The sequence below is a fragment of the Microtus ochrogaster genome, unplaced genomic scaffold (assembly GCF_000317375.1).
Source record: "Microtus ochrogaster isolate Prairie Vole_2 unplaced genomic scaffold, MicOch1.0 UNK21, whole genome shotgun sequence".
NCBI lineage: Eukaryota > Metazoa > Chordata > Mammalia > Rodentia > Cricetidae > Microtus > Microtus ochrogaster.
In genome coordinates, this window is record NW_004949119.1 from 4,912,633 (window position 1) to 4,939,380 (window position 26,748).

At 43.6% G+C, this 26,748-nt stretch overlaps 1 protein-coding gene across 16 annotated transcripts in view; it reads right to left on the bottom strand.

Annotated features, from left to right (window-relative positions):
* The window catches only part of Kcnma1 (potassium calcium-activated channel subfamily M alpha 1), a 738,489-nt gene that overhangs the window by 355,698 nt on the left and 356,043 nt on the right, over positions 1 to 26,748 (bottom strand). For all 16 annotated transcript variants that reach the window (XM_026789548.1, XM_026789554.1, XM_005367704.3 and 13 more), the window contains exon 3: positions 1,900 to 1,961. In XM_026789548.1, coding sequence (XP_026645349.1) covers positions 1,900 to 1,961 — 62 coding nt within the window. The remainder of the gene's footprint in view (positions 1 to 1,899; positions 1,962 to 26,748) is intronic.

A 26,748-nucleotide genomic window follows, 5' to 3' on the forward strand; every position in this document is an offset into this window, starting at 1 on the left:
GAAGATCAGCCTTGGTACAGACTCTTTGCATGACCCTAAAAGAACCAGAATCACAGAGCCAGGACTAATCCCAAAGGACTGGAGGCTGGCGAGACCTCAGCAGAGAGCATCCACTTAGGAGAACAGTATGCTTTGCCATCCTCTCCCGTGGAAGACCAGACTCTAAAACGCCTAAGATTGACTCCTAATAGGCTGACTCCTAATAGGCACAATTTAAAGAAGACACCATCCAAATCCATCTACCAGCAACATTTTATTTCCATAGCATACAAAGGGGCAGAAAGGGAGACGAGGGAAAGTCAGGCATGGCCGAGGCATCTGTCCTTTTAGCAGAGCTCCACACTCACCTTCGCATGAGTGTGTGCTCTCTCTGGGACACACAGACTACATGTTCGAACCTCCTTCCTAAGCCCCAGCACAGCTGTTGGCAGGGTTTGTACCCCATGACCCCTGGAGAGAGATTGGAGAGAGATGACCAACGGCTTAAGAGTTCCAGTTCACTTCAAATGTGGTCCAGAATCTCTGAGTAAATACAAGAAGAGGCCTTACCTTAACACCAAGACAACTGGAGTCTTCCAGACTGAATTACGCTCTTCTTTTTCTTGACTAGGAATTTCAGATGAAATAAACATGAACAGCCTTGTCCCCTGAGGATGTCTAAAGGACCCAGGGCTCAAGACAGGTGACGGTACACCCTGTGTCTGAGGCGGGCTAAGAGACTCCTGAAGGCCTCATACTTGGCAGATTCCAGACATGGATGAGTAGACATGTTTCTTTTATTTTCTTGGATGTGACAGTTTGGCCTCTAGAGCCAAATGTACAAAATCCCCTGGCTAGTGATCAGATAGTTCTGGGAAATTCAGAATTTAGGTGTGCCATGGGGAAAAAACACTAAGTTCAGAATTGCGACATATCTAACAACTAGCAGGAACACAAGGCAGGTGTCCCAGGATCAAAGTCTAGGGTCTACCCAGGATTAATATTAGAGGAAAGAAAAACAGTCTCAAGGTATTCAGCGAGGCTGGCAAGCTCAAGGGCTTTTTTTCTTGGCTAGAGCTGTCAAGCTTGTGTCCAAACAGACAAGCAAATTCATCCCCAGATCTGTCTGCTTCAGATGCTGTCAACTTTGAGATTGCAGTAGGATAGCTGGAACGAGTGATGCAACCAGTAGTGGTACCCACAGCATTTAACCGTAGCCATGGTGACTGGTCTCATCCACCTCCCAGACAGCCTTCACCATCTGTGAACTATGCTTACCCTGGAGCACCAGACCACTAAACAGCCAGTCGACGGGTCTGCATGGCACTGTTCTCTACAGGTTCTCAGACAGCCACAGACCTGTCTCTGGGTGTCCTCATGAACAGCCTCGGCCCATTTCCTGCTTTCCTTCCATAAGTGAAGAAACACAGTGACCATTGCTTCAGCTGCATATTCTATTGGCAGGTGAAATCCTAGAGCAGGGTTTTCCAATCTATGCTCCCATATGACCTAAGCCTGGATGATAAATAGATCCTAGATCCTATGACTGGGACCAGAATGGCTCAGACTCATCTCTTGGATTCTGTCAACCCTCCCAGAAGTTTCACATTCCCATGAAAACCTTCTTGACTTCTTGGCATCTTCAGTACAAATACTCCATCAGGAACGAGCTCACTACAAACAAATACCCAGCAATGATGCTTGGTCCCCAAGTGCCTCTCCCTCCCATAACAGCATAATAGCCTTCCTTTTGAGAGAATGTTTTCCCATTCAGAAATGCGACACAGAGCAGCCCTGCCTTCATCCAAGCCTTCAGCACGCAGGAGATTCTTGCAAAGGCCAGTATTAATTAAGTACATCAATGTAAGGGGTCACAGTTGACCTAGAAAAGTGGGCAAGACAACATATATGCATACTCACTTTGACGAGTCTATGAAGTATATTACAAGGGCACCAATGCTGAGAGCAAAGACTAACACGACCTGCAAAAGAAGATAAACATCCCATTACTTAAGGGCCGGGACCAGAATGTTTGCATTTCTGATTGACAGCAATAATTGGTTGAGGCACAGTGCTTACTACCTCCAGAACCTGCTTCTGTATCTCCTGTGCTCAGGGGCCTGTGACAATTTAGAAGATGGCTCTTCACCCAGCAGTGGGAACAACCTTGTTCCTGGCCAATAGGGGTCAGGGCAGACTTCTCCATACCAGGTCTTTGGATTTTTCTTATCTGGCCCTGTCACCTCAAGGACCAGCTTCTTTACAATTGAAGTCAATAAACTTCAAAGGGAAAGAGAAAGTACAAAGACTTGGGAGGATGTAGTCTTTCCTCCTCTACCTGCCCTAGGACTTAAAGGGAATGATCACTTCTAACAGCTTGGTGGAGCTAGAAAATACACCAATTTTAAGTGAATTCTTTAGTGTCCTTTGGGAAATTTACCAACCTATGTGACACCACTGTGATCCAGTTGCAGAACATTTTTATCATCTCAATAAGATTTTTCGTGCTTGTGAAATTAATAATCCCTGCTCTAGCCTCTAGTCGCAGACACTAATCTGCTTTCTGTCACTATATAAGAAATATCTATTTGGAAAGCACACATTTGCTACTACAGATGTCTCTTTGAATGTGTATGCGTGTGTGTATATTTGTAGCTATGGGTATACACACACTTCTATATAGATATAAATTTTCTCGATTCAGTGTGTGCTTATAGGATTTCTCACGTATTAAAAGGTAAATGATTTAACTGCAAAAAAAGTCAATTAGATCATCCATCTGGCCAGTTAGTTATATGACAATCTCTAAGCTGTTATGCGCTCACTCAAGATCAATCATTACGAATACAAAAGACAGTTTTGGCATCTCCTTCAACGTGCACCTGCTACATAAAAGTCCACTGAACGGACATGTAACACATCAGGCTGCTACTGACACTTCTGTCCTTCACCCAAGGTTCCAATGTGTTCATTTCATCTTTCACGGAGGAGACAATTACTGCAAATAAAAGATGGTACCATCAAAACAGATGCTAACAGCCAACAATTAAGGCAGAGATCAGAAATGAAACATCATCACCACACACAATGCCTGCCTAATGCTCAAACCCAGCACTTTAGATATACTCAAATCCTAAAGAGACTGCAGGGAAGATCCTTAGAAATGTCGATCTCTGCAAGCCACATGAGAAAATTGGGCTGGCATGGGATGATGGACGGAAGTTAACTCCACCGTCTGCAAAGACAAGGCATGATCAGGCTGTGGTGCACTAGTGTGTGTGTGTGTGTGTGTGTGTGTGTGTTTGTGTAAGAGGGAATCTCACACTCCTGTGTTTTTCTGTGTATGCTAATATGGTTGATAAATAATGCAATGTGCATGTAATACTCATTTTAAACACTGTAAAACCCCATGAAATCATAGGAGAAAGATATCAGCTGGCTACACACTGGAAAACTGCTGGGCACAATACAAGGAGCACATAGTGTCCTCAACAACTGTGAGCATTTCTTTCTGAAGAAGCAGTTAGAGTACTACACAACTGGAGTCTGTTTCCCTCTTCTGCTTTGCTTTTCCAATCAAGGCTCCCAGGACACAAAAGCAGCTCCCACAGCCTATCCGCAATCACCAGTGTCCAGCTCCCATGCAATCGCTCTTGGCTGGCCCTGCCTCTTCACATGGGGTTCATTCACAACTTGTTTGCAAAGGTATACAGGAAACAAACACATAAGCAAGCCTCCACTTTTCATTCTACAGCAAATAGCATCAGATTAATTTGGAGCTGAGTTGCTATTTTTGAGCCAGAAGCAGTTAGATCCCGGCCCTGACCTCATTCTCAGAAAGCTGCAAAGGGAAGGAGCATGATCCTAACAGAGCGGAGGGGACTCTTCATTCATAAACAGCGGATCGGGCACTGATCTCTCCCCTCTTAATGCCATCTGTGCACGAAGGCTGAGCTTCAGCAGGGCTCACTAGACAGTCCTGTGCCACCAAATGCTACATGTTATTAAAGGGAAATCAAAAGTCCTTGCAAATGGCCCCCTCTTTCTGTGAGAAGTCAGTCTTAGCACTCCTGAGAAAGCTTGTTTTCCCAGAAGCAGGATGGCCAGAGTAACTGACACTAATTTGCTCCAGCAGCCTCCATGTGGGAATAATGAATCACTTATTTAAGCAAATCAATCAATGACTAGAGTGTTTGGAACACACCCTGCTGTACTCTTAAAACTCAAAGAGCAGCATTCTCAAAGAGGGTAAGAGCCAAATGAAGATGGGAGGGATATGACCCTCTATATCACCTCTGCTGACTCCACCTAGGCTTGCATCCTGTGTCCTGCCAGAAGGCTTTCTCTCAGGGAGATTGGAGAATGCAGACTGTTCTGCCCACCAGGAGCCACTAACACCTGCCTACATGCAAAAAACAAAATAACAGTGCTGCTCGGCAGGAAGATGAACTGTGCATGTAAACTTCATACTTACTCACGTGTCTTGTTATCATGTCAGGCTTGCGTACACTGTCATCCTAGACTTAGGTCATGCAGAAATGTGGCCATAAAAACGTGAGTTTGAGAGACTCGGAGACTTGTTACATGAGTCTCTCAAAGCCACTAAAGCAGGAGGCTCGGCTTGCCCTCTTCCTCCAGCTTTCTATCAAACAGCCACATTCTTCCTCCTTCCCTCTTTCCCTCCCTCTCTCCCTCCCTCCCTCCTTCTCTCTCTTTCTCTCCCTCTCTCTCTAAAGTAAACAACGGCCAGTGAGTAAAGATACTTGCCAAGGAGCAAGTCTAGAAAAGCCAGCTAAAGTAGATGAAGTGAGCCCATTCCAGAAAGCTCTCCTCTAACCTCCGCGTCCGCGCTGTGGTGTGCGCCCATATAAGCACATCATGCACACACAGAGAATGATAAACAAGTCCTATGTGGCTACATTAATTAGTAGTCAGTTATGTGTGGGGAGGTACAGAGAATAGAAGCTGAAGCCACTGACAGCGTACCATCAATCAAGAGACAGAGGAGGAGTTCGGGGAACGTAGGGGTACTATGGGATCTTGTCTCAGTATCTCTTTGTTCTCTAAGTAGTAGTTCTTTATTCAAGTTACGACTGCTCTCCTGCTGCTCCGGAAGCACAGAGCTACTGAAGATTCTTCTGCATGCTTCTATAGCACAGTGATAAGGAGGATGAATGTCTACAGGATAGGGAAAGATGGCACTAAACAAATCACAAGACCCTCCCTTTGCAGACAGCAAAATGCATGTGTTCTCCGGCAGCTAAGTCAGAATAACCTTTAAAACGGCTAGCCTTTCCCATGCAAGAGCCTATATGTGGTAATATGATCTAAAAGATCCTTTGCTCTATGCTTGGCGTGACACATGTTCTGTGATAGCTGTGAACAGAGTTGGAATAGCTCGTCTAACTCCTCATGGGCACTTCCATTTTGTGTGCATGCTTTGGCTGAATGTACAGAGGCAAATTATTTATCCATAACCTTTTGTCCTGAGTCCACTCAAATTCCAGGAGAAGCTAACGCTGTCAAGAGAGGCCAGACCCCAGATAAGAACAATTATTCATGAAGATGAAGCTGAATTCTAGAATGCAGGTAACCATCTTACTAAAGCCAGATAGGTCCCAAAGGTAGTAGTGGGGATAGTTATGAACAGATCAGTGTCTCATCAGACCACTTTGTAGGTCTACATTGCAGAACAGGAGCTGGGACAAAGATGGAGCAGGGTTTGGGTGTATACCCAAAGGATTCTCAATCTTACCACAAGGACATGAGTCAACTATGTTCATAGCAACATTGTTTGTCATAGCCAGAACCTGGAAACAACCTAAATGCTCCTCAACCAAAGAATGGATAAGAAAAATGTGGTATATTTACACAATGGAGTACTACACAGCAGAAAAAATAATGACATCTTGAACTCTGCAGGCAAATGGATGGATCTAGAAAACATAATATTGAATGAGGTAACCCAGACCCAGAAAGACAAATATCGCATGTACTCACTCATAAGTGGCTTTTAAACATAAAGCAAAGAAAACCCGCCTACAGTTCACAATCCCAGAGAACCTAGACAACAATGAGAACCTTAAGAGAGACATACACAGATCTAATCTACATGGGAAATAGAAAAAGTCAAGATCTCCTGAGTAAATTGGGAACATGGAGGCCATGGGAGAGGGTTTATGGAGAAGGGAGAGGCAGGGAGGGGAGCAGAGAAAAATGTAGAGCTCAATAAAATAAAAAACATGATGGAGCAGTGATAGGCAAGAGCCTAGCCTACTCTGATTAGGACTGCTTTGTCATGCCCATCCCCTGCCCTCTATTGAAGCCTAAACCTCTTGTCAATATCACTAAGTCAGACATGGGGCCATCTGGACCTTTTTACCCATGTCTTTCTCTAATGTGGCCATATTGAATAATATATCTTTTCTTCTGCTGTTCAGTATTACTTGTGACTTTAACTGGGCTGAGCTTGCCTTCTTAGGGCTTCAAGAGACCAGACTTACAATATTAAAATCCTGCAGTTACAATACCAAATACTGCATCTACTTCCAGAGTTCCAGGTCCATTTTTTTAAAGAAAGAAAGGAAAGCAACTTGATAAGCATCATTGGAATAATAAAATGTTAGTCATCTATTTTCAGAACCTGAAATAAAACATGACAAGTGTTTGCACCAAAGAATGTAGGAGGACACACAGTGTATTAAACCACACACACACACACACACACACACACACACACACACACACACACACACACACAAAATCTATCCTCTTTATCATGAGAAGTCTAGACATGAACCAAGATGAGAGTAAGCAAGATTGGCAGCCATCTTCCTGGATGGAAACACCAGCAGGCCATGAAGCTGGTTCAAATGCCTCGTGGGATGGGGAATATCAGAAGAAATGAGAAACCAGTATGGATATGCATTATACATTCCCCTTAGTCACTGAAGCTGCAGGGAAAGGCAAATCCAGTGAAATGAGGCAGGCAAATAGGGCTCAAAGACTTCAAAATTAGCATAAAAAAGGAAAACTTAGCAAAGAGGAAGGCAGGGAGAAAATTTGACTGAGGCCAACAAACAGGTTCAAAGGTAAGAGTACTCCAATGAACCATTTTAGTATTAAACAGCCCAGTCTTGCGGGGAGACTTCAGATGCTACTGAGACATTGACACACGAGGTTATATGTAGAAAAGTCAATATGCAAATGATGCCAAATACCTGTGTTGTGGAATATGAAAGCTCAAATCCCTTATACATCATGATTATATATGTTATGAATTCTTTGATCTAATGATCTAATCCACTTTCTCACTTGAAGAGGATTCTTTTCTTCTTTCTTTCTTTCTTTCTTTCTTTCTTTCTTTCTATCTTTCTTTCTTTTTATCTTTCCTTCCTTCCTTCTTTTTTCCTTTTTAAAGATTTTGCTGCTTTTTTGAGACAGGATTTTTCTGTGTAACAGTCCTGGCTGTCCTGGAACTCACTCTATAGACCAGAATGGCCTCAAACTCAAAGGTATCTGCCTGTCTCTGCCTCCTGAGTACCGGATTAAAGGTGTGTGCCATCACCGCCCAGCAGTGGAATCTTTCTTAATAAATTCTCTTATTCTGCTTGCTACCATCTACAAGTCTCTGTCCAATTCTTTGTTTGGGGATACAAGAAACTGGCCCCTCCCTAGAGCCTGTAGTAGTGTGAACACAGGTGACCGAGTGAAGAAAAGAGGCTCTGCAGAGAAGCCTGAGACCTTCGATTCCAGTTGTCAGGTTTGTAACCGTCCTGGTAGCAGTGAAAAAAGGTTCTAACACACTTCAGTCCTCAGACTTCTAAGACAATGGCCCCTCAAGGAATTAGAATTTTCCCAGGAATCTTGCGATGGGTCTTGGTGCCAACTAGCCTGGGAGCTTGCCTCAGGAAAAAGAATTTGTACAGTTCTGATGACCTGTCTGAGATCCTTGCAGGACAGACGGGAGTCGAACATTCATGGGTCTGTGATGGGCAGGACCACACTGGACCAGGAAACTTCTTCCCTCACAGCAGTGCCTCGAAGATGAGCTGGGGAGAAAGGGGGTGCTGTATCTTCAAACATCTTTATTTGCTCCTCTTCCCACGGTGGCCACATCAAACAAAGCTCTTTTCTCTGATTTCACTGTTACTCACCTCTCTCCTTGGCCTACTGAAGAGTGGTATGGACCTGCCTTATTAGGGCTGCCAGGATGCTAGGTTTTGAACCTGACAACTCCAGTAACGGGCTGAGCCACAGGCTTTCAATGGTCCCATGAGAATCATGGGGCCTTCAGAGGTGGATCTGGAGCTAAGGCTGGAGGGAGTCACATCCCTGGGAAGCTTTCCTAAAAAAGCAGAGGCAGAGTCTCCCTGTAGGAAACTCAGCAGACATAAATGCTTACTGCCAAATCTGATACCCCAAGTTTGATCCCTGGAACCCACAAGGCTGACCTTCACGGGCATGCTGAGGCACGCATGTGATCCCCTCCATTTAAGTTAGGCTGGTCTCAAGAATCTGACATGTGGCCAAGAGTGGGTGCTTCTGGATTCAAGTCATTAGGGGAAACCACTTAGCTCAAGTCAGAGATTAATTTACAAATGTCACCTTAACAATTAGCCCATTAGAACATATGTATGAGGCCTGCGGGCTCCGAGAATCTGCTAGGCATGCTCCAGAAAGTCCAGAGTGGAGAAGGAATTAATTCCTCCCTAAGCGGGCTTTTGTACATTCTCCTCAGCTCGCAGCAGAACAAATGACCCTAATTAACAACGCTACGTGTTTGACGCTCAATCTGGCTACTGGTAGCAGAGACTTTTCTTGGAAAAAGGCAGTTTTCCGTATATGATGCTGAAGGCATGTGGCCTTTTTCTCTTATGGAGCTATAATTCATATATAATAAAATTAACTATGTACAGAAATATAAATAGATGGGGGATTTCTCAGAGCGAAGCAATCTGGGGACAGTTTGCTTCTAAGAGAGGGGGTGCATTCCAACATCGCACTGCAATGTTGGGACTAGTGAGTTTAAAAAGCTCAACAAACATCCCTTGACATCCCTTGAATGTTCTCATGCCTCAGAGCAAGAGAAGGGAAACATGAGGCCAAAGCAGGAAAATGAGGCTGACCTCTGCCCTCGGCAAGCGTGGAATCCGGAAGCTGAAATAAATCAAGAGTCTCGTGAATATAAGAAACATCTTACAGAGTCCTTGAGAGCATCAAGCACACAAGTATGCCACTCCCCGTAAGTGGGAGAGGAAGAGAGAAGACGGGTGAAAACCCAAGAAAAAAGACTATCCCTGACGTTCCAGGTGGGCCTGTGCTAGAGGACAGACTCCAGGCGTGAGGCATGATGGTCTGGGCAAGGCGAGCAGAAGGAACCCCGGGGGCTCACTAGGCCGCATGCATGTGCTTAGCTCTTAGCATGTCGTTTCATCTCCCTAGAAGTCTGTTTCCCAGTCTGTGAAATGCCGGAACTGGGAGAGAAGTGTGTTAGAAGAGGATCTTGGGAGCTCACGGAAGAATTTCCTTCTGGAAAAGGAGGCACTCTTGCATGCCATCCTTATACCCTCGTGCATAATCACAATGTGGTGTGAGGACTACAAAGCCCATCACCTCTGTGCCCAAGGCTCTTCTCTCGTCACATCTCATGCACGGACTCCATGAATGCTCTGACTCACCGTGTGCTTTCAGCACCGAAAACCGATGGCTTATGCAGTCCATGAGCTCTCCAACCTGAGATAGAATTTAACTAAGAAGGGCTTGGAGGGGTCACAGATCAGCTCTCTCCCCGGTCCCGGCCTCAGCTCTGCCATCAAGATAAAGAACAAGTCAGGTCTGCCCACCCTCTTCCTCTTATGCTTCTTTGAGTCTGAGAAAGCCTGCACATTTTCTATACATTTTAACCTCAGAAGCTCAGCCTGTGTATCAGAGAGGTTTTTGTTGTTGTTGTTGTTGTTGTTGTTGTTGTTTGGTTTTTAAGGGAAAGGGGGGTAGGAGTATTTTAATTGCAAATCTGTCAACTACAGTAATGTTTCTCCATTCCTAAATCTTTGGTGTATCACGTCAGTGGGTAGAATACTGGTATCCCAAAAGGTACTTTTGGGATTAGAAATTTTAAAGAATGAGATGTGGCTCCAGGTGACACCGGACCCAGGGACCAGAGAATGGGAATGAAGCGCACCCTAGTGGAGGGGGTCAGAAATGCAGCATGCATGCCTAAGAACCTGTACACAGTTTGGAAGCTGAGGAACGGGGCTGAAGTCAAGAAGGCAGAGTAGAGGGTGGCACCATCCCAGAATAGCAAGAAGTAGCCCATCAGGAAGCAGAGAGAGGATTTAATTGGATGACAGAATCCTCAAGAGAAAAGGTTTTAAGCAAGTATGGGAGGCAGAACATTCACTGGTCCCTCTGCCAAAAAGAGACAGCGAGGTCCAGAGATGAAGGAAAACGATATTAGGTATCCAGGAAAACAAATCAACCACAGTGATGGGAACACAGTACATTAAATGGAGACATAGAGAATGCAGATTTGAATGAAAACAAGGAATCTGAACATAAGACACAAAGACACAAAGTAATACAAATATCATGCATATGTAATAAATAATATACCAATGTGGGTGTATATAACATGTACACATATAACATACACACATGCCAGGGTCTTAGAGAGAAACTGACAGGTTGCTAATCTCAAGCGGTGGATCTCTATGAATATTTACTAATGAAGTATGTGCACAGCAATAGATCTCTGTCTATTTTTAAGTCAGGTCACCTCAAAAAATGACAACAGATAAAAATGAAGGCCCAGAAAATGAGACTCCCTCTTAACAGAAGTTATGCAGAACAAGCTTCTTATAAATCAGACATCTGCTGCCGAGAGACAAAATGAGACGCAATAACAGGCTTTGGGGGAGGACACAGATAAATAAATATGATAAATGTGACTAATACAGACAGAGGTGAAGGGTATGAATTCATTTTTGCTTTAAATGTTCCCCAAAGCAGAATCTGGAACATCAATTACAAGCCGATTGCTTAATACCTTTCCCCTTCAAATCTGAACCTAACCCCAGGTTCAGATGAGAGTTTCTGCAAGTTAGTGCTCCCCAAACATGCAGGAGTGCTCATATATCCTGGCTTTGGCTACCAATAATCATGCCATTTTGCCAATATAGTGTGTTCCTCTAGGGAATCTATTTGTTACAACTAAATTTGAAAAGAAAAGAAGATGTGAAAAAATTGAAACAAAGAAAACTAATTGTAACAATGAGTCAGAAAATGTTCCCTAAACTCACATCCTTCCTGAAGTATCAGATTAATGACACTGAAATTTGATGTCATTGCCTCATACTACTTAACAGGGTGCCTTTTGCCTAATTTTACCAATAACCATTGGCCAGCTGGCCTGGGTCTGAAAAAGCATGGCATAAAACTGGACTTCCTGAACATAGCGGACAATGAGGACTACTGAGAACTCAAGAACAATGGCAATGGGTTTTTGATCCTACTGCACGTACTGGCTTTGTGGGAGCCTAGGCAGTTTGGATGCTCACCTTACTAGACCTGGATGGAGGTGGGTGGTCCTTGGACTTCCCACAGGTCAGGGAACCCTAATTGCTCTTCGAGCTGATGAGGGAGGGGGACTTGATTGGGGGAGGGGGAGGGAAATGGGAGGCGGTGGCAGGGAGGAGGCAGAAATCTTTAATAAATAAATAAATTAAAAAAAAACTGATGCCTTGGGAAGCAACATAAGATGTTCCACTTGAGGTATGAAGTTTGAAGACCTCTTTCAATCTAATTATTGAAAAATATGGGAAAAAACTTCCATCTGTTGATGAAGCTCCCACGTCCTGGTTAATGAGTTTCATGAGAAATTGCTTGGCTTTAGTGAATGTGGGCTTGGCCAACCAGAATTTTAATTTAATTAGGTTTCTAAGATGAGAAATCTTCTATAGCCCTGCCAGGTCAACACATGCCACTCACTGTCACCAAGGATTAAATTTACAGCCTTCTTTGCCCTACTTCTCAAATCTTGCCAGATTTTAAATTATATTAAAAGCAAAGCTGGAATTGAGCAGGGATTCAAATAGGTTTTGGGCCACTCAGGTTCAAAGGGGGCTCATTCACAATGGTTAAAAGATAAAAGCAGTCAAGTGCTTAAAGCTGTTGCACGCATGGACAAGATGAGACACACACATGCATCGGGAAGTTTTTAGTATTAAAGACAGGAAGGTTCCTACTCATTTCTGTTTCTATGATAACCACAATGCCTAAAAACAACTTGGGAGAGGAACGGGTTTATTTCATCGTATATTTCCATCCTGGAGGGACGCCAAGGCAGGAACCTGGAGGAGGGAAGGGAAGCAGAAGCCATGAAGGAATAGTGCTTACTGGCTCATTCTCCACGGCTTGCTCAGCCTGTTTTCTTATGAACTGAGGAACACCTATCCAGGAGTGGCACCACCCACAGTAGGTCCTCCCACATCAATCATTAATCAAGAAAATACCCCCCCCCACACACACACAAACACACACAAACATACCCACCACCAATCGATGGAAGCTATTCCTTAATTGAGAGTTCCTCTTTCCAGGCGACTCTAGTTTGTGTCAGGTTGACAAAAACTACCCAGCAGAGAAGGCAACCAATGCCGAAACACATTGCCTGGAGGTGTCATGCTAACTGAAAGAAGTCAGCCACAAAGGGACAAACACAGCACGTGATTCCACTCCCAAGAAGTCCCTTGAGTGGCCAAGTTCAAAGAGAGAGCAAGAAAGTAATGGTGGTTTTGATTTAATAAGATAAAGAGCTCTATGCATGGGTAATGAAGATGACTATAGAGTTTACATATTCCTAATATCACTGAGATATGTACATATTAATTGGTCAATGGTTAAAATGATTAATCATATATATACACACACACAAACACATGTGTACATGCATGTGCACACATATGTGTACTCTACTACAATTTTTTCTGAGAATCTGTAATCTATATGCTAGTTGTATCTAGAAATGCGAGCAGAATCTGGAAATGTATTTATTTTGGAAAAAGTTACTCATAATCACTCTCCCATGAGAATCTAAGAATCCCTACTTTTGAATGCAATAGGTACCTATAAGAAATTTGCTAGATGCAAGTGGCACTTGCCCCTCTGGACATTTCATCTTGTCATCTAAAAAGCAGAATCGACTCACCAATAGCTACAAACACAGACGTGAGTGCCCAGCTTTCCTTTGCAGTCCCCTCCTGACCCATCCTAGGGGTCAGAACTGGCTGTGAGTCTGCGGGGGAGCAAGGCTCTGCGTGGAGGCAGAAGCACCTTTGTCTTTTGATAACCATAGCTAAAAATTTCCAGTCATGGCTCTGTGTCTGAGAAGACCATGCCCTTCATCCTCCCAGAACTCCACCAACACAATCGACTCTCTAAGGGAGGGTGGAACAGATCCAGGGCGTCTGGCCTTCTAGTCTAAGCCTCAAGGCCAGTTTGCAGTAATACATGGTCACAGACCCTTTGTGGATTACCGGAACATTAAACACATTCTAGAAATAAGCTCAATTCTCTCCCTTCTACATGAATGATTTAGCCACCCAAGGTCTTGCTTTTAAGAAGGATTATTTATGTTCTCTAGGGAGTAAAGTCACTATTGCCCCTTAATGTCAAGGGAGTTGCTCAAAGATGATGAACAACATTCAACTGTCTATACCACACTGATGCCAACATCTGATAAGCTTTAAAATGCCCCTTGTCCTAGGCTGGGCCTAGCCACATTTGTGTGCATCCACATACTAAGTCTATTAGTGTCTCCATTGATTTTTCTCCTCTTCAGAGTCTCCTGCTGAATAGCAAAAGGGCTGGCTTCAGCCAGTGCTGTCTAGGCTGAGGATGACAGCAACCAGTCCCTTCGTGAAGTACACAGCAGAGAGAAATTCAGATCTCTAGAAGACAGCTTCCCCAGTTTATCCACTTCTGATATCTCTCCTTCCTTTGAAATGATATTTCTGTATTTATTATTGAATTTAGACAGATAAGCCACCCTTTCTAAAGTAGAAAGCTTCAGGAGATAGCATGCCTCTTGCTGCTCACACACCCTAACTCCCACAGCCCGGGGAATTGGAAGATAGCATCATGGGCACACAGCTCGGCATATACAATTATGTTTGGCCTGAATAAGGGAAGATACCCTCAACACTGAACTGTCACAGAAAGAGTGAGACACAGTTCCAGCTGCCATCCTGCTTCCTGAGACCGTGTCATAAATCCACACCCCCATCAAGGATCAGATGATGGCAACGATGCAGGGAAGGGGAGCTCTGGCCGACGGATGGAGACATTAAAAAGACTACACACACCACTTGTATAGGGCAAGTGTTTGCAGTGGGAAGATGTGAATGCAGCAGCTGAAACACTAAGATTGTCACTTCTTTTTCAGACAGAAGAACAGGAGAACCTGGAACACCACTTACTGGCCTTCCAAGGTCACTTAGAGGAAGGACAAGTGAATGAGGGTCAGACCCGCCTCATCCTTGAGCATCTCCGACAAACAGACGAGGCACACAGCTAGGCATCAGCAAGTCAGGGGCAGAAGACTGGTGGAGAATGTTTTATTTCATAGGTTTAAGAGCCTTGGCATAGTTGTCAGGGAAAAAACAGAATGTAGTCAAGTTTAAGGCATAACTTTTTTTTTCTAGGTTTCAAATTCTTATGTATGGGAAGCTGTCACTACTCAGGGACTAGGCATTCTTATTGTCACAATCTGGCTGCGTATTTCAGCACGGACCCGGTCTGATGGTGAACTTCTCTCCTCATCTGATCCACTAAAAGATCATCAGGTACAAGAGCTCCTTTGTGTGGACTTACATACCTGTCCACAATTCTTCATTTAATCACTGCACAGTTGCCCCGCATATGATCACAGTAAGCTAAGGCTGAGTAGACTCAGAATACATGTCTGAAGAGTCCCCAGCAGGAGTAGATGGCTTAGTGAGGAAAGTGCTGAAGTCCAATGTGGAGCTGAGTTTGTACTGTTAGAACCCCCATGGAACTGGTGCAGTAGAGTGTACCTGCAATCCCTGTGCACCTGCTGTAAGATGGGAGAATCTCTGCACACCTACTGTGAGATGGGAGAATCCTTGTGCACCTACTGTGAGATGGGAGAACCCTTGTGCACCTACCGTGAGATAGGAGAATCCATGTGCACCTACCATGAGATGGGAGAATCCCTGTGCACCTACTGTGAGATGGAAAAATCCCTGTGCACCTACTGTGAGATGGGAGAATCCATGTGCACCTACCATGAGAATGGAGATAGAGACAGGAAAATCTTGGAAGCTGCTGGCAGCTTGTTAGTAATAGAACATGGAGACTTTAGTTCAGAAAAGGAAGAGTGTGAAGACATACACTTGAAGTTGTCCTGTGACCTCTGACATGTTATCCATAGCATACATGCATTTGCATACAAATACATATACACGTCTGCATGTATGGACTCACACCAAAATTTACACTAAAGTATAGTCACACATGTGCTTGCATACACACAGGCACTCGTGTGGACACACACATACTCACACAAGCACACACTCAATTGTTTACTCACAGACATGGACTTGCACACAAAAACAGGCACACACACTGAGTTAACTACTGCACTGAACTTGAACTTTATCTCCATCAGCTAGGCAGCAAACATCAAGATGGGAGATGAAGGAAGGAAGGAAAAGAAAAAAGTAGAGAAAGGAAAGCTATCTATGTAGGCAGTGATAATCTGGGGAGCTGGAGAGCAGCCATTAACTGTGGACTGTGGGGTATGGAGACTTCTCCCAGAGGAAAGCTAGGAAAGCATCAGGCAAATAGAGATGCATGTTCTCCACCCAGAAAGCAGTGTCTGCAAAGCCCCTTCAGCACTCTGTGGAGAGATAGAGATGCTTCTGAGTATCCCACAGGACAGGGCTGCTGAGAAGTTCACAGCAGAGAAAATAGGATACACTGGCCAGACTTAACTAAGCAAGGTTTCCTGACTTCATGAAGGAAAGGTGCCTGCAGCCTGAAGCTAGTGAAGCTGAGGCACAAAAAGCATAAATGTGTGGGATAAGAGACAAAAAGGCAGTCTTGAAGAAGTAATGAGGCTTGAAGAACTTGTTTTATGGCCTCCGTGTTAGTTACTTATGTGCATGAGCATGTCTGCGTCATGTAGAGGCATGTGCACATGTGTCTGCCTAAGTAGGATGGAGGTAAGTGTGGATGTTGTTCCTCGGTTGTCACCAATTGTTTGTTTTGAGACAGGGTCTGACATTGACCTAGAGTTCACTGAGTAATCCAGGCTGGCTGGCAAGCCCCCAGGTAGTTATTTCTCTCTGGCTCCTCAGTTCTGGCATGAAGAACAGGTAGTCTGGAAGAACCACGCCCCAAACATCTCCCCATCTAAGGTTTTGACGTTTTCCTCCTGGAGATTACTTCTTTTGCACTTCACAGCTACTGTTTCCTGGCCTTCTTAAAAAGCAAAGGGATAAGATGCATGCCCATGCTCAGTTGTTTACGGTTCCACGCAGTGCTGCTGAGATTACAGTTTACTGACTAGCAGAAGGCTTCTGGATAAGAGTGTATTTCCGGGGCTGGAGAGATGGCTCAGAGGCTGAGTTAAGTGCTCCAGCTCCAGAGGAAGCAAATGTCCTCTTGTATCCTCAGTATGAAGCAGCATGCATGCAACATACACTCAACATGGACACGCTAACAAAGAAATAGAGATTAAAATAATTTTTCAAGGTGCATTTTCAAATATTCTAACTCCAAAGATCTGATAACTCAGAAATCTGCATTTTCAACAAGTACCATTCGCTCCTTTCCCTTATAATTTGAACATATTGTGAGACAGTGTTTTAACAAACCAGACCCTAGCAGGGAGGCATGAAGGGTTTTTAAAACCCTCTTTTCACCTCTGACCAATTTGGTCAGCATCTCTGAGGGCAGAACCAGATACTGGTATTTTCATGGTTAGAAAAACTTGGAAGGTAGGAGCAAGAAGATAAGAAGGCCAGGTTAATCTTCAGTTTCACAATGAAAGTAAGGCTAGCCTGTACTACATGAGATCTGTCTTTCAAAAAAGTAGGAAGAAGAAGGGAGGAAAAGGAAGAGAAGGCAGTAGAGGAACAGAAAAGACAAGAGGAGAGGAAAGAGAAGAGACAGCAGAAACTTATCCCAGTAATTCCAGCTTGTGGTTACATATATATATAAAAGACATGGGGACTTGCATGGTAAGAAGGTCTTAACAGGAACAGGGTCCTGTTAAGAGACTAGGCTGTCTGAGAGGGTTGGGTCTCAATGTCTCCACAGCATAATCTCAGAACAATGTCAGCTGTCATCTCAGACAATCCGGAGTCTCGCCTCATCTCGCTGTGTATATATCCACTCTGTTCCTTGACGTGGCAACTGTACTCTTGGCCTGGGAGATTCAAACCAAAATGAGTGTCAGGACTGAGTCAGAACTTTGCAATGAGTAGGTCATTTCCTGCCACCTGGATTTCAGTAGCCTGAGTTGTGTGAGCAGGCTGTTGTTCCCCAGCTCTGCCAGAATTTCACAGGCAAGCACAGTTCTGTTATCTCTTGCTTCTAAACATCTCTGAAACAAGGTACATGGTCTGATCAAACCTTGATCAGTCCTCAAGCATAAAGATGGATGAACAGTTGTTCCCTGCTAATGGTGATGTAAGCATCAAACATGGCCAAGAAATTGCCAAGAGAGAAAGGTACTGCAGGGCAGTGGTGGTACATGACTTTAATCCCAGCACTCTGGAGACAGAGTCAGGCAGCTCTTTGTAAGTTTGTGTCCAGCACGGTCTATAGAGCTATTTCCAGGACAACTAGGGTTGACATACAGAAATCCTATCTTGACAAACCAAATAAATAAATAAATAAATAAATAAATAAATAAATAAGGAAAGGTAAACATGTGACCTATAAGACTGTGGCCAGATCCACATTGATTTGAAGAAAATGTATATCACGCGTAATGCATGAGAATTCCCGCTCTCCTGTGGAATTCTACCTGGAAAACCTAAGAAGCAACAACACCTGCTGGTGCTAGGAACAGAAACCAGAGTGAACTCAGTGGAGACACAGTGGTCCATGAAGAACAGGTCTGTAAGAGAATGACTCAATGCTATCAAAACACAGTGGAAAATTCCTCCTCTCCATTCATTTCCCAGAGATGTAAGGATGAACTTGCAATAGGAATAGAATTCAAGTCATGCTGTCATCTTAAATTCCCTGGCTTGTCATCTTAAAAGCAAGAGTCAGGGCCTAGAAAGATGGGTCCATGGTTAAAGTATGCACAGTTTGTGCAAAGAATTGAAATTGGGTTCCCAGCATATAGACCTGGCGGTTTAGGATTGCCTGTAACTCTAGGCGCAAGGGCTCTGACATCCTCTCCTGGCCTCTGGTGTCACCTTACTTCTATGGCATTCTCAAATACACGCATACAAATGCAATTAAAATAAAATATTATAAAATCTGTAGAAAATATTCATCTTCAACATTCTTTGAGTTTTACCCACTATACCCAAAATATTTTATTCTATCAATAATATTAAAAATTAAGGAAAGTAGAAATCATTCACCTGCCCAATACCTCACTACACTTTAACCATGTTACCAACTTCAAAACAATTGTCCTATTTCATGAAAATTAGACTTACCCAAATGACAAAGTTCTTTTCTCTTTAAACAGGAAACATATTTTGTATTGCTTCCATTTTTAGGACTGTGTTTGAATTAAAGTCAAATAAAACAACTCAGTTGCTCTAGCACACTTCAGGTGCTCAACAGGCCCACGTTGCTATGGCTACCATATCCTGCAACCTGATGGAGAATGTTACATCGTGGCTGACAAGATAGTTTTCAGACCCCGTAAGTAAGCAAAAAAGGTCCTGATTCTTTTCTCCAGTCCAGAGTGACCATGCTCAGAACATGCATTCTTCTCTCTGTCATCAGGACGAAGCATGATGACAAAGGACGTGACCCAGTAAGAAGCTACTTCCCATCAAGGTGACCTTGAAAAGACAGCTGTCAGCCCGAGTTCCCTCTTCGGTTGGGAGAGAGGAAAATGAGCATCTAACTCAAAGAGCTAAGAAGGTGAAATACTTTGCTTGTGAAGCACTCAAAACAGTGTCCAGCACACTAAGGTGGCTAAGAAACAGAGGCTAACAAATTCACAGGACAATGGCTGCAAAGCGGCTGGCTGCTAAAAGCACTGAGAATTTTCTACTGGAGAAAGATCTTATTAGAAGACGCTCAAACCATCTCTCCTGCAAAAGGGCATCCACATTTCTCCCTGCTAGTATCATTCCTTTATTCACCTGAATGCTTATTTGAAACAGAGTTCTGAAGCTCCACGTCTCAAACATTTCAAGTGTTCTAAAATGCACGCCCATCTCCACCCCACAAAGAACATACCCAGGTTCCCCCAGTGTAAGGAAAGTGTGCCCCTTTTCAGGCAGGTGGCCTCTGCTTGCTGAGAACTGACTTCAGCCCAGAGGTTTTTAGATCCTCCCTGAAATCCACATGTGAACTGTGTGAACATGAATGAACACACACAGAGGTGCATACATATGGCTCTGTCCTGACCCTGTAGATTTCCATCACCAACTTAGGTCTGCTGTTATCACTCTATTTACTTCTTTACTTGTTCCTGTATAATCCAAAGAGAACTCTTTAAGAAGTGGGACTTGAACTGTTTCATCCTTACAGTATCCTCAGCACTCAATATCTAGAGCTCAGTTTTGTTATTGTTATCTACAATCACTGAGCAATGGACAAATGGCTGCCTGAATGTGCTCCTTGCCGTTTGGGTTTCTGTTTGTTTGACATTCCAAAGCACTTTTCATTTTGCACTTAAAGGGCCCTCAATTCCATATAACCTGATATAAACCTTTAACTTCTTTTCTGTATCTGTCTAAATTTTCCAAGTAGACTCTAAGCTCCTTTATACCAGGTCACACTTTAAACCTGAATATCACATCCTCTTGATGTCCAGCCTTAGAACCATGCCCAATAATAGTTACCAATGAATGAGTGCCAAGGATAAAGTAAGACTTTCAATTAATTTTCTTGATCACACTAGTGGACTATCTTTACAAATGGTAATTTTAAGTGATATATGTGTGTGTAATACGTACACATCTCGTATGTTTGTTATATTTCTCATCCTAATTAAATGAAGCTATTTTTGCCACTGTTTTCCCATCCAAGAGCAGAGCTGTAAAAAATAATGGTAAATGTTAGATCAGTAAAGCTGGTTTTCTTTAATTATAAGGCAGTGTTTGAGAAAAAAAAAAAACTTTGAGTCATCTTTAAAATTCTCTGCCAGGGGTTCAACACACTACACTGAAAATGGCACTTATCCTAGCAAACACAATTCCCCTGCAGTGATTGGTTCCAATAGAGCAATCCAAAGAGCTGACATTTCTTCTAAATCTCCTAAGGAAAAAATACATGAAAGCTGAATAAACGCCAGAGACAAGAAAGCTCCAAAGCTTCTCTGTGGAATACGACAGTCGCCTAAGCATGCGAGGTCATCAGGGCCCACGACCTTTTCTGACTTCAAACTCTTTGTAGCTCTCTTCTGTGAGACTTAACATAATTAAATTGTGGCCCTAAATATACATTCATATTTGCTTTATCATTTTTCCTCTCTCCTTCTTTCGATTCTCACTTTCTAAGACATAATTAAATAGTTTGATTACATACAGACACAAATTCAATTTCTCTCAGAAAGATGAATTCTGGAGCAATGAGACACACTGTGAAGTGAAGTTGTGGGGGCAGGTAACAACAAAATCCAGTAAAGGCTAAATTATTGTCTAAAGCACTCATTACACAAAGAATCTATTACGATAGAGTCTATATGATAATCTATTATACTTGCAAGATCTATTGAATTCACATTCATACAACTCACCCATTCCTAGAGAAACAGATAAAAATTATATAGCAACCTGAAAGGCTTGTGAAGTGGATATTAAAAAGCAAAACACAAAAAGATCAATACATGAGATGTTAATGTTGAACTGAGACAATAGAAAAGATGCTACAAGGCAGGGCTTCTGTTTCCAGTAAGAGAGAATAGGAGAAGGAGGAGTTGAGGAAAGAGGGGAGAGAAATATTAATCAGACTCAATTGACCAAGGAAGAGCTGGTAGACTATTGCTAAGTTCTAAGGGCATAACAGGTGGAATCGGAGGGTGGAAAACACTATTTATAACTGCATTTTTTTACACATACATATTGATCTCTCACTATATGCTGGTCACTAGTCCCTGAGCAGGGGTTGCTGCAGAGCAAGGAAAGAACTCTCCCTCGGGAGCTCAGAGTAGCGGGGCAGGGACCGGCCCTTCTCCTTCGGAGTTGGGAGTGCTGGACAACTGCAAGGCCAGTTGTCTGTGAACGAGAGGGAGGGGCCCAGCCTCCTCTTGAGTTCTGAAGGGTTTTCTTTAGGATGACGGCTACAGTTCCTCTTGGCTTTGCAAACGAGGAGCTTTCTCTCAGTGTCTCCTTAGTTCTTGCCATTATTAAACCACAGGGATTCAGTTAAAAACCATTACAAATCATAAAAGATTTCTCCCAACTCTGTCAAGTGTGACTCTCCTATTTATAGCCTGCAGGTGAGGCCAGCCTTGACCCATTCACTATTTATAATCCTAACATGCCAATCGAATTTATATTACACATAACTGAAATGCAGGCTTCTTCCAAGCTCTTACTCACAAATAAACGCCTTTTTACCCTAACACCCCTTGGAGGCAATAAACGCCCCAAATCATTCCTCTCTGGGATGTGTTTAATAACGATCCATTTCATCCCCTGTACAGGAACCAAGTTCATCATTCAAATGATGCTTCTGAGAAACAAAGCCATTTTCTCTGTTAAAAATGTGATTGTTGACCTAATTTATCTGTTTCTTTGGCAGTGTTCAGGATTAATTTATTGCCCAATAAAGCAAACACTAGCAGAGCTGCTGAGTGGTAGAAAAACCACGATTTCATCCAAGCACAAGCAATCCACCTGAGCCAGAAGCAAGCAAGCTACTGCAAACTGGGCTGCTAGCACGACTTCATTTCCTGTCTGAAGGTCACAATGGGAGGCAGGTTGACAGGTTTTATGGGAGTGCAGGTGATTAGTAATGATCAATTGTCAGGAGAAATGGAGTGGATTTGGTCAGTAAACCAGTGGGCATAAAGTTTCTACTCTTCTATTTGAGGCAAACCTCACAGCCACAAAACCAAGAGGGATGGGACAAGAGCAGCCTTGATCTCTCATGGTACCGGCCATCAGTGCTGACTGCCTCCCCAGCCCCTGCTTCCTTTGCAGCTCATGCACCATGGTTAACCATAAAGTGCTACTCAAGTCTGTGCTTTCGTACAACTCCTATACAAGGAGTAGCTTGGATTTGGAAGGGCTTTTCACTCAAGAGTCTCTTTCATGGGTGATCAGTGAGCAGACCACATGGAAGGAAGTGTTTTCTACTTAGAAGTCAGGTGCCCGCAAGTGGCTGGACCAACTGAAGGCTCATGGGTTGCTGGGTTGGGGAAAGGAGGATGAGCATCAAGATCCCATTTTTGACTGTTACTATTTCTAGAGTGGTGTTGGACAACAGGGGGCAAAAGAAGAAAAACTTGGAAAATCTAGGCTCCTGACCCAAACACAACACATCCAAAGAAAGCTATGTTCACAAGGACAAGAGAACTAAATATCAAGCAGTATCAGAGTTTGTATTCAAAAGCCACAGAACGCTACTAAGAGGAGACAAGATCACCTATCCCTAGGCCTGTGCTGTAATGGGGAAAATCATGACTCAATCAAGAGTGGATTTGTAGCATGTCTTAATGAATTAGATACTTAGAGATGAAAAGGGAAAGTCCCAGAGGTCTAGTGGACCTGCCTTTCATTTGTTACAGTCTGTAGTGGGTTTTCCTGGCCTAACCTGTTCCTAGTCACATAAACTCCACCAAATTTATGTGCTCATCTTCTGCAGGAAGGTCTCCCACGCAGTGGACAGCCATCATCATTTGGCCAAACTCTGTTCTTAATATTTTATTTCTATTGTTTCCATCACCACAAATGTTTCATTATCCCACTGTACAGCTGAAGAAACCGAGACACTCAGACTGTCAGGTAGCATCCCCCATATCTCACAGCCATTAAGCAGCTCAGAGAGCCTTCCAACCAGCCTCCCTGAGCTGCTGGACAACTGTGTGGCTGGCTACTCACTGAATGGGCTCTGCTCAATGTCAGCAAAGATGTTCTCAGACAGCCACTCTTGTTCAGAGAGGGCTTGCCCTCCCTGGGAGAAGGCTTTTCCTTATCCAGGGAAGCAAAGGCTAAAAGAGGAACCCATAGCATCCTCCCACTGTTTCCAGGACAGTGTTCTAGGTACTGCTTGAATGAAAAGGTACATTCTTTGGGGCACAGATCCCAATGCCTTAACAAAGTCACACACAATATAGAAGCTATTCCATGGTCACATCTCCATAATGTGATTGTGCCTGAATGGGATCTATTCAGAAAATGGATATATTTTTCATCATTTGAAATTACTAGTGCCACTTCCTTCTGCAAAGAATGAATCCACGAGGGACCTCACTAGTTCCCCCAATGCCCACTTGTCAGAGTTCTGGAGATGCTGGGATGGATCCAAAGACCAGCACTCAAGCTCTGCCACCAGCAACTGGTCTCCAGGAAGTTGAGGGTAGCATTCATCCTGAAATTCATTCCTTAAGCTTACACAGTCATTGAAAGGAACTGGAGCAGTTTTCCACATTACTGGCTCTGCCACCAAAACAGGTCCTTCAGGCCAGCTTCTCATTAGTCCCACTGCACTGACGTAGACCCATGGCACCATCATCTACCAGTGAGTTACTGCAGTGTCCTGGCTGTAGTCCATGCTCCTGAACTTGATCCTAAATGCTACAGAGGCAGGGCCAGAGGTGTCTTGTTGGTAGTGATTCCTCAGGACGCCTCTTTCTACCATCATCTGCATGGAAACGGGATATTGAATATTCCTATTCCTAAGGATCCAAAGAAAACCAGGACACCAGAGAGTTTTACTTTCCATATAAATAACTAGGTTTATATCCTTCCATGAATCAATGTCAAGAGCTGTTCATGCAGCTCACATCTAAAATGGCCATTCCCATTCAAAATGAGCACCACGTATTCCTCCAGCCTGTCCCCCGACAATACATACGGAACTACTGTTACAAACCTTTATGACTATCTATGTAACTTAGCATGAGTTAGATAACTGGGAAAAAATTTGCTCAATACCTACTGTGACTCTGACTCCTGCTAGGTGCTACAGAGCACAACAAAGAAAGAAAAATGTAATTCTGTTCTTCCAAGAATCCATATTGCCCATGGGGAGACAAATGAATACCTCACAGATGCACAGACAATCTTGTCAGATTGTGTATGACTAAATGGGAATACCAGGCACAGAGCTAACTGATAAACACCTCAGGAATTGAGAAACAGATAAACGCTGTGGCGAGACAGGCTGGGGAAATCCTCTGTCTAACACAAGTGAAGTGATCAATGTGTGATATACAAATGAGCACAAGGTCCCGAAAGACAGCCAATGCCAAGTGCTCCAAATTTAACAGCTTCTGCCATTCTTTGCTCTTGCAAAACGTAGCCTCATCTCAGGATTCTGGAAATGTATAGAGATGGTGAAGACCAAAATTGTTCTCTCCACTACATGGGGTCCACCAAGAAAATGTAACAATTAAAGCATAGTATTAAGGATTTGTTGAGATGACAGTTTATGAACTGTCATATGATTTGAACCATTGAAGAATAATCCAGGAAGGAAACAGAGGAATGGTAAAGACATGAATACTTCACAGCTAGAAAGATAAGTCAGTTTTACAGCTCTGAGCCTGCATCACTGCTGGCTAGTTTCATGGCATGAAGTAGATACACACAACATATTACATTGCTGATCTGTTGTAGATGCTCCCACAGAAGCAGCTCTTCCCCATAGAGTAAGAATATACCTGAGAAGCCCCTTGTGATTAACAGGAACAGTCAATTCTAGATAGGGCAGCCTTGAAAGTATCCTCATATCTCACCGTCTCCCCTCCCCTGCCACTTTCCGTTTTATCTTCTTTGGTCAGTAAGCCAAGAAATCCCATTAGGCTTTGGCAAGATTGGTTTTGAGCAGTTGAACAAGTCTATTAAGACAATGTGAGTTCTGCCACATTCAGAATAATGATTACGGTCACTATTGTTAGGGCTTTAATCTGCAACAGACTCAGGTTCTGAATGTTTAGTTCCCAGCTTTAGAATAGTCACATGGAGCGTGGATATCTTTGGGGATAGATTCTTCCTGGCTACTTGCTGCAACTTTCTGCTTCCTGTAGGCCACACTGTGAACAACTGTCCTTTCCCATCTGCTCCTACTGCCACAAGGCCCTACCCAAGTACACGGGACCAAACAACTAAGGACTGAACCCTCTGAAGCCCTGACCATGGCAAATCCCCTCCCTTAGGCTGGGCTTCAGTCACAGCAGTGGAAAGGGCAGAGGGGAAGGGGAGGAGGAGCCACCTAATACAAATACTAAATATTTGAGAGAAGGAAAACTGGATTGAGAACTTAAGACTTATGTCACATTTCTCAAAGTAAACGAACGTCAAAAAAGAATCCCAGGGTGGCCTTTGAAAACACTTCCATCAAGGGCCCCTGCCTGCTGCAGGAGAAATTAGTGGTGGGAAAGAAGAGAGTGAAGATGTAGAAGATTCCACCCAGGCTCTCCAATCCTCACACAAAGGCAAAGGGTAGGGCTTAGCTAGTCAACAATAACAGCACTGCACTGCTTCCTTTCACCAGGGAGCCTCAAATGAACTTTACAAGCACGATTTACAATACATATTTTAATGACCAGAGAGGTGAGGAGATAAATGGTAAGCCAAAGGCCACACAGGAAGTGCCAGCATCTTAAGAATAAAACCCAGAGTCTTAAGAGTTAAGAGCACTTGTTGTTTTTGCAGAGGACTGGCGTTTGGTTCTCAGCACCCACATATAGTAACTAACAATCCTCTGTAACCCCAATGCCAGTGGATTCAATGCCCTCTTCCGTCCTCCACGGATACATATGCAGACACACAGGCAAACATCATATGCATAAATGTTAAAAAAAATCTTTTGTAAAAACAGAATAAAATTGAGACCTTTTCTTCCCAGACATTGGCATACCAGGTATGGCATTCAAAACCCCCAGCAACCAAGGGCCCTCAAGAATTTCCCAATTTTTCCCTATCCATTAGAGAACTTCACTAGTATTTGTCCTCCTTTTTAATTTTCAATTAGAAGAACAGGCATACCTGGGTCTCCCAGTGTGTTGAAGGCATCACTTACCACTCCTGGAAAAACTTGCTGCTGTATGTGAGACTGACCATGGCAGACCCTGGCTCACACCCTCTGTCTACAGACTCAGTTCACACTTCTATGGACTGCAGGTAAGGACAGAACCTCACATAATCCCTATTTATAAGACTTGAAAATTCCATTCTGGGTTTAGTTGCTGAGGAGTTCCATCTGGACGGGTGAGTGTGTGCTATTCAAGTGCGGATTGTCCCGGAAGAGAGCAAAACCCCCCTCCCCCAGCTCCTTCTGCAGGGCTGTCTTTCTTACCCACAACCCAGCCCCCCAGCACCCACCCCCAACCCTGCCCTGCTGTATGCTAGGACCAGTGCTCAAGAACAGTTT